Source organism: Mangifera indica, chromosome 1 (assembly GCF_011075055.1).
Source record: "Mangifera indica cultivar Alphonso chromosome 1, CATAS_Mindica_2.1, whole genome shotgun sequence".
In the NCBI taxonomy this organism is placed as follows: Eukaryota; Viridiplantae; Streptophyta; class Magnoliopsida; order Sapindales; family Anacardiaceae; genus Mangifera; species Mangifera indica.
In genome coordinates, this window is record NC_058137.1 from 27281070 (window position 1) to 27294997 (window position 13928).

Sequence of the window (13928 nt, forward strand, 5' to 3'; positions counted from 1 at the left end):
ACCTTCAATTAAGGTCATCGGTGGCAGGTGAAGAGGATGGGTTATAGAAGGTCTTTATTAGGGTTGGATATGAGTCAAATCGAATTTAAATAGGGTCAAACTCATTTTCGTTTAGCCAAAGCGTAGAGTTGTTAAGCTCATTAGAACACATATTCATGTTCAACTCGCTTCGTAATTTAAGTGTTTGTAATTGACTCGCATTTAGCTTAGATTTGTACGTGTTGGCTTGGGTTCACTTGGCTCGACTTTGAACTCCAATTTCAAGCTTGACTTTGGTCTCGCATTTCAAGCTCGTGTCAAATTATGAATTATTCTTGTCCTTTTACATGGCATAACAAAAAACATTTTCTAATATTGTTACTCAAACTTTGCAAATTCATAGCAAGATTAATTGAGCCTTCTCATTTTGTTCATGCAAGAAACACAAAAAATCATTATTACTACGTGCAAACTCATCAGGAACCCAAGCGCTATTTCAATCAGAACCCAAATAGGCACAACGTGCGCCACTCAAGAAGCAAGCCAGAATAAAGTTTGTAGATGTAAGATTTTGAAATTGTAACATCCCGAAGAAATTGTCCATCTTAACAGACAACATCACGCTACAATAATGCGTTTAGAGTTCAATCTACATTCTATAGTAATATATTCGACTTACAAAAGAGTTAGTTTACTTTGTTCATGTTGCCAAGTTAGCTTGCTGAAGAACCGCTGGAGAAAGGCCAAAAGCAATTATCTTGTTCTTCTGTTTTGACACAATTTGTATTGTATGAAGTCAAAATATATATTTAAGCAATTAAATGATAATTATATCAGTATTCCATTTAATTCTAAAAACATCAAATTATTATTTTAGATATATAAATAAAAAATAGAATAATGTAGAATAATTTATAAAATCATATAAATTAGTCTATATTCAGTTGAACTGAATTTATCTATTTAGAACTATAATAAAATTATGAGTATATACTTTTTATATATAATTTAGGTATTAAAATATGTGTTATTAAATAATTAAATAATTTTTAATTAAAAATATAATAATATTTAATCATATAATAACATATTAATATATATTATATTACACATTATAGGTATATTCAACTATATAATAGTGTTACATAAAAATTGTATTATAATGTGATTGTAGCGTTTATATCATTCACCTTAAACATTATATAATTATACATGTCAACAAAGATATATATTCTATCATAATATATATTTTATTTACATTCATATTCAACCTGACACTTTTGATGTTGAAAGTAAAAACTAGTGGTCTAATTATTTAAGGCCAAAGGACTATTTCCCACCCAAGGTATGTGTATTTCCCAAGTTTCTCCCTCATTAATTTTGAAAATCTCATTTATCCATCCATACACGGTTAAAACTAACGATTTCAAGAGTAAAATCGTTATTTTATCTGTATTATAAAAAATAAACTTAAACCTGATTAAATTTTCTCTCCTAAACCCTGAAACCTAATAATTTCACCTCAATCTAAGTTTTAAAAAATAACATTTTTTTCTCTAGGGTTTCTAGTTTTCAAATTCAATTTTCTGATGTCATTTCTTTCTCTCTGACGACCTTTAAGTGACGACTCTTCTTCTCTGATATAATCTTCTTTCGATGACTCTTTTAAGAGCACTCATCAATGAAAACGAGATCTTTATCGACAATGAAGACTCTTTGTCAACGATTCAGCATAATACTATATAATTTGGGCTCCTAGTTTTATGCTGAATACGCTACATAGTCAAACGAATATTTGTGCTGTTAGCGTCCTCCTCTTGTAACAAAAGTATATAATATTAGAACGATAAGGAATAATAGAGGGGAAGATGCTCGAATGATACGAGTCGGCGCCGTTACGCCTTCACTGCCCATATTTGATTTCTGACGTATCTTTGTCCGTAAATCTGCCTCGAATACAAAAACACTTTCCGTAACGTCGTTAGACTCACTGCAATTATATTCCCCTACTTTTCCTATAAACAGAATCTTTTTGCAATCGTAACGTGGACAGGACTTAACTACAATTAGGCTTACTGCCTTGAATTTTTATTCGTGAAAAGACTTGCTTTTCTTGGCCCATGATATTATTATAAGAGTGGTATATATATAAAATTAAATATTATTTTATCTTTAATTTAAAGTCAATCAACTATATAATAATATACATAATTTTATTATTATTATAAAAAGTGACCACATACTTTATTATTTTCTCTCCAACTAACGTTAACAAACCCCAAGTCAAATAAACTTTATCATTCATATTTTCAAATAAAATAATGTATAAATAAATTCTATCAACCTATTTACATAGATTGAATGATATAATTAGTTTTTTTTATTGTATTTTAAAATGATTTAATCAAATACCATTATATCATATTATATAAATAAATTGTTTTTGTCTTTAATAAAAAAATCTAAGGTTGGGAGAGAAAAAAACTAAAAGAGAGAAACAATATGACCAAAGATAGTGACAATTGCTGAAAGTGGTAATGAAAAAAAACACTTGAAGAAAATACTCATTTTTTAAATTTTAGGTGAAATAAATTGTTAGATTTTTAAACTTAAGAAAAAAATGTAATAAATTTTTATTTTTTTAATAATTTTAGTTAAATAATATTTTTACTCTTAATCATAATAATAAATTTTTAATAAAAGATCAGTATTTAAGTTTTAAAAAATTAACATATGTGATTTCGAGATTTTAATAAACCTAAGGTAAAAATAAATCTTTTGACATTTTAATTATCCATTAATTTTTTTGGTTGTACAAATGGCTTTTTTATTTTCCGTTTATTTTTAAATATAATTTCAAAATTAGATAATTTGATATCATCTCATAAAATATTCTTTTTTTGACGTAGTTTTTCATGAGAGTAGCATTTGTTAGAGTAAAACTTATAAATGTATAATTTTGATGGAAGAGTTATTAGTTATTTGGCATGAAAATCTAAAAGAGTGTTTGTTTATCTAAATAAGATACAATTTTTTCTTAAAATTTTATGTGATGGAGCACCGTAAGATGTCGTGCGGTGAAGTGTTGTGTAGAGATTCAGCTGGAGCCACCAACTCGTCCAAAGTCCGAACCTGGCTTCACTTGAACCTTCACTATGGAAGCTGCAGCTGCAGCCAGCCCAAACTGTAGGCTTCTCTTTCTCAATTAACTAATCCAAGGCAAGCATGCTTGCCTTCCAAACTTGATAACCAAATTATTATTTTCTGAATAAATCAGAAATAATTAATTAATTAATTAATAAAAAATTCCTCTATAAAAAGTAAATAGAGGAAAATGACAAACACACCGACAAATAATCTTCTTACACATTCCTCTCTTCTAAGAGATCCAAGGTGAGTGTGTTGCCTTTCCTTTACCCATTCCCTCGCACGTGCCACCTACACTGACACTACTACACCAGAACCTCCCCACACGAGCAAGGAATGTCGCACACGTGTCTTCCCGCCCCCTTCCTTTCTCTGTTCTTAGATTCCCACCTAAACTGAAATCAACTCTTGCACAAAAAGCCTCCCCACCATCCACCACACTCCAACACACAAAGTTATAACTCAATTCATTCCTTACATTTCTGATCCTAAACCGAAATTAGGTCTGGCAAGTTTAATGTGCTCGTAGATCCGTGGCGAGTTAGGACGAGAAGGTTTGTTCGGGAGGTTTCTAGAAGGTGAGAAGCTTTGCGATGGAGTCGATACTTGCACGCGCCTTGGAGTACACGCTCAAGTACTGGCTCAAATCCTTCTCCAGGGATCAATTCAAGTTGCAAGGCCGTACTGTACAGTTATCGAATTTAGGTATGGTTTTCATTAATTAGCGTTAATTGATGGTTTCAATTGTGTTATGTGAGCTCAAATGTTTGAATTTAATTGGATAGATATCAATGGAGACGCTTTGCATGCGAGTATGGGATTGCCGCCGGCGTTGAATGTGGCCGTTGCCAAAGTTGGAAAATTACAGATAATTGTTAGTAATTCTGATTGTTTTTTTATTTCTTGGTGTTGAATTATAACTATTAGTGTTTGATTAATTTCTGAGAAAGCTAAATAAAGGAAATGGCAAGTAATTTCCTTCACAAGGAGTTTCAATTGTTGTTGTTGTTGTTTTTTTTTTTTTTTAAATTTCTTCTACAAGTCTGAAATGAATTGTGTGTGACTAAATAGAGCTAATTATATATGCTGTGTGGGAACAGAAATGATATTTTCTTGTTGTATCTCGATTCTTTTTACTGTCAGTATGGTTAGTGGTATAATCAAATAAACTTGTGATTGAAGATTGAAGTTTTTGCTTGCTTGGTGTTAAGTTCTATGCTCAAATTATGTAACTTGTAGGAGATTATGTTAGTTAGTTGGTTTGGTTTGGTAATTTTTTGAAATGATCTTGGAAACTAAAACATTAGTACTGTATGATTGTCCTTGTACTTGTATATATCTGTTTTGAAAATTTTTCTTTTCAACTATGAAACTGGTTTTACCTTGGTTTATTGCTTTTTTGTAGTGATTCATATCTAACTTACCTTATTTATTTCTGTTTATATAGCTTCCGTCTGTAAGTAATGTCCAAATAGAGCCAATTGTTGTGCAAGTTGATAAACTTGATTTGGTTTTGGAGGAGAACCCAGACGCGGATGCGGGTAAGAGTTCCAGCAGGTAATATAACTTTATATTGCTCGAGGTTATCCTTTAAATATGATATTAATTTTGCGAATGGAATATAATGGTTCTTATATAGTCACTTAAGTTACTGGTTTCTGCTTGTTACATTTGCAGTACACTGCCATCTGCTAGCTCGAGCAAGGGTAGTGGTTATGGATTTGCTGATAAGGTTAGATGCCTACTTTTGTTTATTCATAGTGCCTTATTTTAAGCTGTCATTGAGTTTCTGTTTAAAAAATGCATAGTTGAGTTGTGCCCAACACTTTTATGTCTCTCTTTTTATTGTCTGTGTTGTGCTGCATCTTACGCTTTAATTGAAACTTTCTGGTAGTACTTTTTCAAACTTCATCAGAAACATGAGACCATGATCTATATTAATAACGATTAGTTAAGATAATTATGCAAGCTAAGTGGACTGCAGTTTTACATAACTCTCCTTATGTGGCTTGTTTAATCACTTCCACATGGTTGAACACATTGAATGTAGTTACATACTGACCTGATAAAGATATCAGATTGCAGATGGAATGACTTTACTGGTTGGTACTGTCAATCTTCTGCTTGAAACTCGGGGTGGTGCTGGACGTGATGAAGGGGCAGCTTGGTAAGTTCTTTTTGAAGTATTTTGCATGATAAGTTCAATATTTTGTACAAGTTAAATAGAAGCTAATATAAACACTATTGATAGATATTCCCTGTTTCTGCAGTGATACTTCACTGTTGGTTACTGCTGCTGCTGCTATTTATATATTCTTGAAAAAATACGTGAACTTGGTTTTTCTTTTTTCTACTATCTTTAAAAAGAAAAAGTAGTAGTTGAACAGATGTTTCTTCCATTTATAGCATCATCATAACATCAAATATAATCTTATTAGGGATTAACTATGTGGACATGTAAGATGATAGTGTTTCCCTCTTTTGTAAGGGCATCTCCTATGGCATCTATCACTATGCGCAATATTGTGTTGTATACAACAAACGAAAACTGGCAGGTAATTTAGTGGATGTGATTATAATAGACAAACTGATTTCTTTCTTATATATATCTGCTAATTTGAACAACCTCCTCTTACAGGTTGTAAATCTGAAGGAGGCTCGGGATTTCTCCTCTAATAAGTTCATATATGTGTTCAAGGTAATACAAAAACACAGTGACATCGATTATGTCAATGTATGCCCGTTCAAAAGTTCTTTTTTTTTTTTTTAATTTGGTGAGTGATGGGAGGAAGAGAGGGTTTTCTGATCTCTTGGTTTGGTCTACCCTGCTGTATCCTTTTTGTAATTATTGTTATTATAATTATCAGCATAAGTGTTATCTGTGTTTTTCTGTGTTTGCTTCTCCTTTACATGCGCGTGTTTTTCCACTATTCCGAAATATCAAATATACCATGTTGAACATGTTTTACATCTTTGACTGATGATGTTGGGTATTTTTCTGGTTGGTTTGTGTGACAGAAACTCGAATGGGAATCTTTGTCTGTCGATCTTCTGCCTCATCCTGATATGTTTGTTGATGCTAACATAGCTGGCTCTCAAGGGGGAGCAAATCAGAGAGATGAAGATGGTGCTAAGCGAGCTTTCTTTGGCGGGGAGCGCTTTCTTGAAGGAATTTCTGGCCAGGCTTATGTAATGAAATCATACATTATGTTATCTCATAAGGCACTTTGTTATATTCTAAACTGATTGGTATATAGGAGCATTGTCTGGCTTGTTATAGGCTATGTGATACTAACGTTGTAATTTTGTGACAGATTACAGTGCAGAGAACAGAATTGAATAGTCCATTAGGGCTTGAGGTTCAATTACATGTAACAGAAGCTGTTTGTCCTGCATTAAGTGAACCAGGTAATGAGGTGGCTTGTTTCCATTTTTCTTCTCTTTTTTTTCACTTTTGGAGTTGTATGTGTTAAACATAGCAAATTCATTTTCTGGTCAGGATTACGTGCTCTTCTCCGCTTCTTGACAGGGTGTTATGTATGTCTAAATAGAGAAGATGTGGATCTAAAGGGTCAGCAGGTGTTAAGTTGCATTCATTGTCACTCTTTTGATAAACCAGAACAAACATGTTGTAGAAATTCTTTATAAGTTCTCTCTAACTTTTTCTATACCTCATATTGACTTCTGACAGCGATCTACTGAAGCAGCTGGACAATCTCTAGTCTCAGTTTTGGTGGACCACATATTTCTCTGCATCAAAGATGCTGGTTTGTTTTCCTTTCTCCATATTTGCATATTTTGTTGGTAAATTATTTTATCCATTACTTGTTATTAGTGCTGATGATTGACCTATAGTTTAACTGTGAAAGCTATTATTCTGTATCTGTTTATAGTGGTATATGGTTTTATTTTCCTTAGACCACATTGTTGGGATTGAAAGCACTGAATAATGATTCTGATTGTAATAGTTCTGATTTTCCTGCAGAATTCCAGCTTGAACTTCTGATGCAGTCGCTCCTCTTTTCTCGGGTATTATTCCATAACACAACTGGTCAACCTGTTGATGACAGTGTATTAGATTCCTGATCCAAATTTTTTTGCTAAGATTTTATCACATTTCAATGAATATATGTATGATCAGTGGTAATTGACATTGAGTCTGCCTTCTAATGTTTCGTGTGGTTTTGTTGGTTAATTTTTATGAATTTAACTAGTCTGCCATATGAGTTTGAGGAAGGCTTATAATATATTATGAAACTTAAGCATATGTAATGCTAACTCAGCAGTAGATCATTTTTTAAGCATTAGGATTTACCTTTCGAACAGATAGATATATCTTTTGTTTGACATGTATGAAAATTTCTTTAATATGGCTTAGTTCTTTTTAGTTAGTTTGATTCTAAATAAACAAAGTTCTGTTACATGGACAAACCTCTGGCATTGTGAAGAATAGTTTGAGAAATAAGGGCAATTTGCTGAAGTATGGATTTATTTGCCTTCTTAGGTCTCAGGTTCTCTTGAAAATCTCAAGCATATTATGCTCTCTACTTATTTGGGTTGCCAGCATTATTGGTGTAGTGCTGTGTTTTCTCTTGGCTGTCCAAAATCTTATGCTAGGATATATTTCCTTTCAGGCAAGTGTTTCTAATGGAGAAACTGCCAGTAACTTGACTAAGGTTTCAATTGGTGGATTTTTTTTAAGGTAAACTTATTGTGTCTTACTTGTCTGCAGTGGTGATTATGGATAAATTTATAGATATTTTCTTGTAGTTTGCTCTTATTCTGAATATGTTCTGCCACATTTTTCTTTTCATTTCATTATTTTGTATTTTAGAGTTTTAAGGTAAACTCATATGGATGGCTGTTATGCAGGGATACCTTTTCACGTCCTCCATGCACTTTGGTCCAACCATCTATGGAGGCTGTCACTGAAGCTTTTCTGGACATTCCTGACTTTGGTAACAATTAAAATCTTGTATATAATGGACAAAAGTTATGGATTATGCTTGCAGTATGTGTATTCTAAAATTGAATCTTTTCATTTGATTGTTTGAACAGCTAAGAATTTTTCCCCTGCAATATATCCTCTTGGTGAGCAGGAGTGGCAGTTAACTAATGGTGTTCCCTTGATTAGCCTTCATTCGCTTCAGGTCAAACCCTCCCCATTTCCACCTTGTTATGCTTCTCAGACAGTGATCAGCTGCCAGCCACTTATGGTATGCTAGAATAAATTCATTAAAAGGATTGACATCTTTCCTTTTGTAGCAACAATGTTATTTCTGACTCTTATTTTCCATTATTTGCCCAGATTCATCTTCAGGAGGAATCCTGTTTGAGGATATCTTCCTTTTTAGCTGATGGAATTGTCGTCAATCCTGGTGCTGTTTTACTGGATTCTTCAGTTAATTCCTTTCTATTCCTTCTTAAGGAATTAGATGTTACTGTTCCTTTGGACATGAATAAATTGGATAATCCTGCTAGCAAAGGAAACCTTACTGCACAGAGCTCCTTTTCTGGAGCTAGGCTTCATATTGAAAAGTTGTTCTTTTCAGAGTCACCTAAATTAAAACTCAGGCTACTGAATCTGGAGAAGGATCCTGCTTGTTTCTGTCTGTGGGAAGGTCAGCCAATTGATGCTAGCCAGAAGAAATCAACTGTTGGAGCATCAAATCTTAGTTTGTCTCTGGAAACATGTAATAACATAATTGGATCTCATTATTCTTCTGATGAGAATTCAGGGTTGTGGAAATGTGTTGAGCTGAAAGATGCTTCTATTGAGGTAGCTATGGCATCTGCTGATGGTAAGCCATTAACTATCATTCCTCCTCCAGGTGGTATTGTCAGAATAGGTGTTGCTTGTCAGCAATATTTATCAAACACGTCAGTAGAGCAGTTGTTCTTTGTCCTGGATCTCTATGCATATTTTGGTAGAGTGAGTGAAAAAATTGCCCAAGTTGGAAAAAGTAAAAGGTCAATGAGAAATGCTAATGAATCTTTGGGGGTAAAGTTGATGGAGAATGCTCCAAGTGATACTGCAGTAAGTTTAGCCATGAAAAACCTTCAACTAAGATTTCTAGAGTCTCCTTCTATGAATATGCAGGGAATGCCTTTGGTTCAGTTTATTGTGGAAGATATGTTCACCAAAGTCACTCACAGAACTTTTGGTGGTGCAATTGCTGTTTCATCTGCTTTACGTTGGGAGATTGTTGAGGTGGATTGTGTAGACACTGATGGAAAATTGGCCCATGAAAATGGTATAGTATTACCTTATTTTGATGGCAGTCCTCTGGTCAATGGAAATGGACACCCACAGCTAAGAGCTGTATTCTGGGTAGATAACAAAAGAACGCATCAATTGAATGGCAATGCGTTTGCAGTTCCTTTTCTGGATTTGAGCATGGTGCATGTCATTCCTCTTAGTGAGACGGATAGAGAATGTCATAGTTTAAGCGTATCAGCTTGTATTTCAGGTGTTCGCCTTGGCGGAGGTATGAGTTATGCTGAAGCCCTCCTCCATCGATTCGGAATACTTGGGCCTGATGGTGGTCCTGGAGGGGGGCTGTCTAAAGGATTAAAGCATTTGTCAGCTGGGCCATTGTCAAAACTTTTCAAACCATCATCTCTCACTGTGGGAAATCTAGGAGAGCGTATGAAACCAAATATTTTGATACATTTAATTTGGTTGCTGCTTATGTAAATGCTGCAATTTTTAACTGCAGCAGTCTTAAATTTTATTTCTTTTTTTCAGGTGGAAGTTCTGGAGATGGGATAGATGGTCTTCTACAATTGGGGTTGCCAGATGATGTGGATGTATCTGTGGAATTTAGAGACTGGTTATTTGCCCTTGAAGGTGCTAAGGAGATGGCTGAACATTGGTGGTTTTACAGTCAGGAAGATATGAACAGAGAAGAGAGGTGTTGGCACACAACTTTCCAGAGTTTGAGTGTGAAAGCAAAAAGTAGTCCAAAGAAAATTCTGAATGGCAAAGGAGATTCACAGATAGCCCATAAATATCCTGTGGAATTGGTTACGGTAAGAATTTTCTTTTCTTCTTTTTTGGTCCTGTAGGCTTCAGTTACAGCTTTATTTTTTGAAGGTGGTAAAAACATAATTGATAAACATATATATGTGAGAACGTTAAATTTATTTCAGGTAAAGATTAGTCTATATAATTGAAAAGCATTATTCTATCTCTGTGCATTTTGTTGACCATCTTAGAACCTAGTTGATATTGCAATTTGTGGTACATACTAGGTTGATAACCTGTTTGTGAGGTTATTGTGGGTAGTCTTTGGGACTAATGCATTGGAAAGATTTAATATTTGAGGTGCAACTTAATTTTTGAACATGAGGTGCACTGTATGTGGTTCAAAGTTCTCTCCTGTCCTTTCTTTTCTTTAGTTTTGAACATGAGGTGCACGGAATTTTTGAACATGTTCTAGTCCTAGGTTGGAAAGATGTGGTGGTTGGGGGTTGAATAAAAAGGAGCAAACTGGATAAATTTTGGATGGTGTGCTGAAATTTTTTTTAAAATTTTGTATATGAAGTGTCTGGACATGATTTTCAGTCATGTATCTGTAATCAGAAATTTTGGTCAGATTTGGGTTGGCCATGGGCTTGGCAATCTTTCTTGTTTTACGAAACTTTAGAAACTTGATTTGGTTTAGTAATGTTAGGTGCTTCCATTTCCTACTTGCTTAATTTATTTAAACTTGATATTTACCTTCATGTGTTTCTTTGTTGCTTCTAATGGATTCTTTTACATGATAATACTTGTAGGTTAGTGTGGAAGGCTTGCAGACTTTGAAGCCTCAGGTCCACAAGGGTTTACCCCAAGCTGCCTTACCTGCAAACGGGATCAAAGAAAGTGCCAAGACATTCGGAGGTATAAATGTTGAAGTCTGTTTGGTGATATCGGAGGACAATGCTGAGAATGAGATGGTCAACTGGATGGTGGAAAACTTGAAATTTTCTGTTAAGGAACCGGTACTGTACTGTGATCCAAACTTTTTCTGATATTCATCACTGCAACTATCTTAGTAGGAACATTCTGTGTGATGTTGATTTTGATGCTGTAGATTGAAGCCATTGTGACCAAGAATGAGCTTCAACACCTTGCTTTTTTGTGCAAGTCTGAAGTTGATTCAATGGGTCGGATCACTGCTGGAGTCCTGCGGCTACTCAAGCTGGAAAAGTCAATTGGCCAGGCTGCCATAAATCAACTTAGCAATCTTGGTATGTTTAATTCCAAAAGAATTTTTCATCAATTATTTGTCAACCTTCATGTTCGTAATGAAAATATATGTTTTTCTGGGTTTGAAAGTACAAGGACTCAAAAGGTTCTGCTAAAACAGAGTGAAATTTTATTTGAGGTTGTGGTTGCTTGATTAGGGGTTTTGGATCTAAATTTGTTTAGCACTTCAATTGAATTAATTGGAGCATATAAATATGTGTAGCAAGTAAGAGAACTGTGACTCGACATGAATAAAATTTGCTAGAATATATAATTTTAAACCCTGGTTGAGCTGGGGTGTTTCAAATTGAATCCATAACTATCATTTTTCAACTGCTTGGATTTTACTCTTTACTCTAGCTGTTTGCACATGTTGAGGATAGTGCATTATGGATCTATTATTTGCAGGGAGTGAGGGATTAGAAAAAATTTTCTCCCCAAAGCACAGCAGGGTTAACAGTGGTAGTACTCCGTCAGCATTTTTTATCAATGAAAGCACTGATGCAGCCCTGGAATCAACTGTGACTTCACTTGAGAAGGCAGTTTTGGATTCCCAGGTCAAGTGTGCTGCTCTACTTACGGACTTAGAGAGTTCAGAGTCGTCTGTTGATCATCTTAGCAATATTAATCAACTCAGTGAGAAACTTGAAAGTATGCAGAGTTTGTTAACACAATTGCGGACTCAGATGTGATTGCTTTTATCCTGCCAGAGAGAAGAAAAGCCTTGTTCTGCCATTTCTTGAATGAAAGTATGTGGAATTTGTTTACACGGTTGCAGACTGAGATTTGATTGATCTTGTGCTGCGAAAGAAAAGTTTTTCCGGACATTCCTTGATTTACAATATTGGGATAAAAATGATCCCAATCAATCACATAGTTTACTCTATTCTTTGCTGTAAATAGTATACACTATACAGGGAAAAGTTGCTGAAAGATGTTTATAGGTCCCAAAATTTTGTATCCTGAATATGACAATTTTTGCTTGTGTATTAAATGCTTAAATTAAATATATGCGCTTTAGTGCTTTACCGTGCAAGGATCAAGAGATGGATTCATTGATAGCCTAGTCTGGGAATGAGAGATTAATTTACTCTATTCAAATTATGAGTGACCAAAATACCCACTGTCGTCTCTAAATATTGAATCCACTGCCATTAACATTATTTATAAAATATTATAAGTATTTATTACAATAATATGTAATTATATATATTATATTATTTATGTTATAAACTAATTTATATATTAATATTATCATGTAATTAGATATTATTTATTTCTAATTTAAAAATCAAAATAATTTAATCTTATTGTTCAATATTATCATGAAGTTATAATTTAACAATAAAACTTTGTATATATATTTCTCTAGTGTATCATTTCTTTTGAATTAAAAACAAAAAAAAAAAAATTATGTGTATCTATTTTTCAATACACTTATGAAATATAATCATACAATTATACATAATGACATTTATTATTTATTTAATTGTGTATTAAAAAATACTTTTATATATATATTACATTGCTGATAAATGATTAGATTTATTGCCTTGTTTTTTTTTTTTTGGGTTAACTTCTTTTGTAAGAAATTCCTTGATATCTAATAATATATTTAATCGTAAGATATCTATCCATTATCTTGTTTCTCTTCATCTAAAATTATAATTCTACAAGCTACAAATATCTTATCTTCTTCTCTCTTCTCATTATTCTTGTAGCTTCGAAGCTGCTATGGCTTCCACCTCCACACTCAACTTCCTCTCTCAACCAAACTCTTCTCACCTCAACCATCTCATCCCATCAAAACTTGTCCTCCATAACCCATTGCCCAAAACCTACTTGTCTATCAAATGCAGCACCACTTCAAACAACTTAACCCCCACCCCAGATGATGATAAACAACCCCAAGATTTTCCTTCTCCATCTCCAAACTCAGTGGCCACCAATAGCCCTGAGTCTTTCCCCATTGAAAAGAGAAGAAAATCTGAGATACTTCGAGAGAGAAAATCAAAATCAGGTCTTGTGAAGCAAGAACCACCAAACTTCCAAGTGGGCTGGAGGAGAACCAAAGAGATCAACTTGGAGAAGCCAATAGGGTATCAGATAATGGACTTCTTAGAGAAGTTGCAGGAGTTGATGGAGAGAGATTACGGCTCCACAACGCTTTTAGCGAAAGTAGGGGAGATAGTGGCTGAGAGAGCGAGAGAAGAGGCAGAAGTGTTGAGAGATGAAGGGAAAGTTGAAGACAGAATGGTGACAGAGTTGTCCAGAGTTTTGAGGTTGATGGAGATGGACTTGGCCATGGTGAAAGCTGCTGTAAAAGAGGAGACCCTGGGTGAAAGACTTGAGCAAGCGAAGGCTCGCTGCAGACAAGCCATACTTGTTGCCAATTCTTTTTGAACATGATTCTCAAACTGTGTATCAAAATTTCAACTCAATCTCTTCCCTGCAATTTCCATGAGCTTCAATTTTAAAACAATATGAATTTGATTAATTGATCTTGTGGAGGACATACAATGAATGGTTAGAGGCTTTACAAATAGCCAAGTTTATTCATTCTTTTCAT

General features: G+C 34.1%; 2 protein-coding genes across 3 annotated transcripts; both read left to right on the forward strand.

Moving 5' to 3' along the window:
- Positions 1-3393: 3393 nt before the first annotated feature.
- Positions 3394-12395, forward strand: LOC123195809. Of its 2 annotated transcripts, XM_044609656.1 has the most exons (20): positions 3394-3831; positions 3912-4000; positions 4574-4683; positions 4804-4858; positions 5205-5293; positions 5615-5681; positions 5765-5824; positions 6145-6315; positions 6441-6534; positions 6626-6705; positions 6818-6893; positions 7112-7155; positions 7761-7828; positions 7999-8084; positions 8185-8342; positions 8435-9773; positions 9875-10158; positions 10906-11112; positions 11205-11361; positions 11768-12395. In XM_044609656.1, the coding sequence occupies exons 1-20, from the start codon at positions 3720-3722 to the stop codon at positions 12049-12051; spliced, it is 3630 nt and encodes a 1209-aa protein (XP_044465591.1). In that variant the 5' UTR covers positions 3394-3719; the 3' UTR covers positions 12052-12395. The 2 variants fall into 2 exon arrangements, with proteins under 2 accessions (XP_044465591.1, XP_044465599.1); XM_044609664.1 differs by lacking the exon at positions 3912-4000 and having other exon boundaries at positions 3699-3831.
- Positions 12396-12995: 600 nt separating this feature from the next.
- On the forward strand, positions 12996-13856 carry LOC123195842. Its single transcript, XM_044609702.1, has one exon. It carries the CDS (start codon positions 13094-13096, stop codon positions 13760-13762), a length of 669 nt encoding a protein of 222 aa, XP_044465637.1. The 5' UTR covers positions 12996-13093; the 3' UTR covers positions 13763-13856.
- Positions 13857-13928: the final 72 nt, after the last annotated feature.

Excerpts from the sequence above, each read along its gene's own strand:
- LOC123195809 (XM_044609656.1), top strand. The coding sequence starts at position 3,720 with ATGGAGTCGATACTTGCACGCGCCTTGGAGTACACGCTCAAGTACTGG. Across the intron at positions 4,684-4,803 it reads GCGGGTAAGAGTTCCAGCAG|TACACTGCCATCTGCTAGCT; the intron begins GTAATATAACTT and ends TTACATTTGCAG. Across the intron at positions 6,706-6,817 it reads TGGATCTAAAGGGTCAGCAG|CGATCTACTGAAGCAGCTGG; the intron begins GTGTTAAGTTGC and ends GACTTCTGACAG.
- LOC123195842 (XM_044609702.1), top strand. The coding sequence starts at position 13,094 with ATGGCTTCCACCTCCACACTCAACTTCCTCTCTCAACCAAACTCTTCT.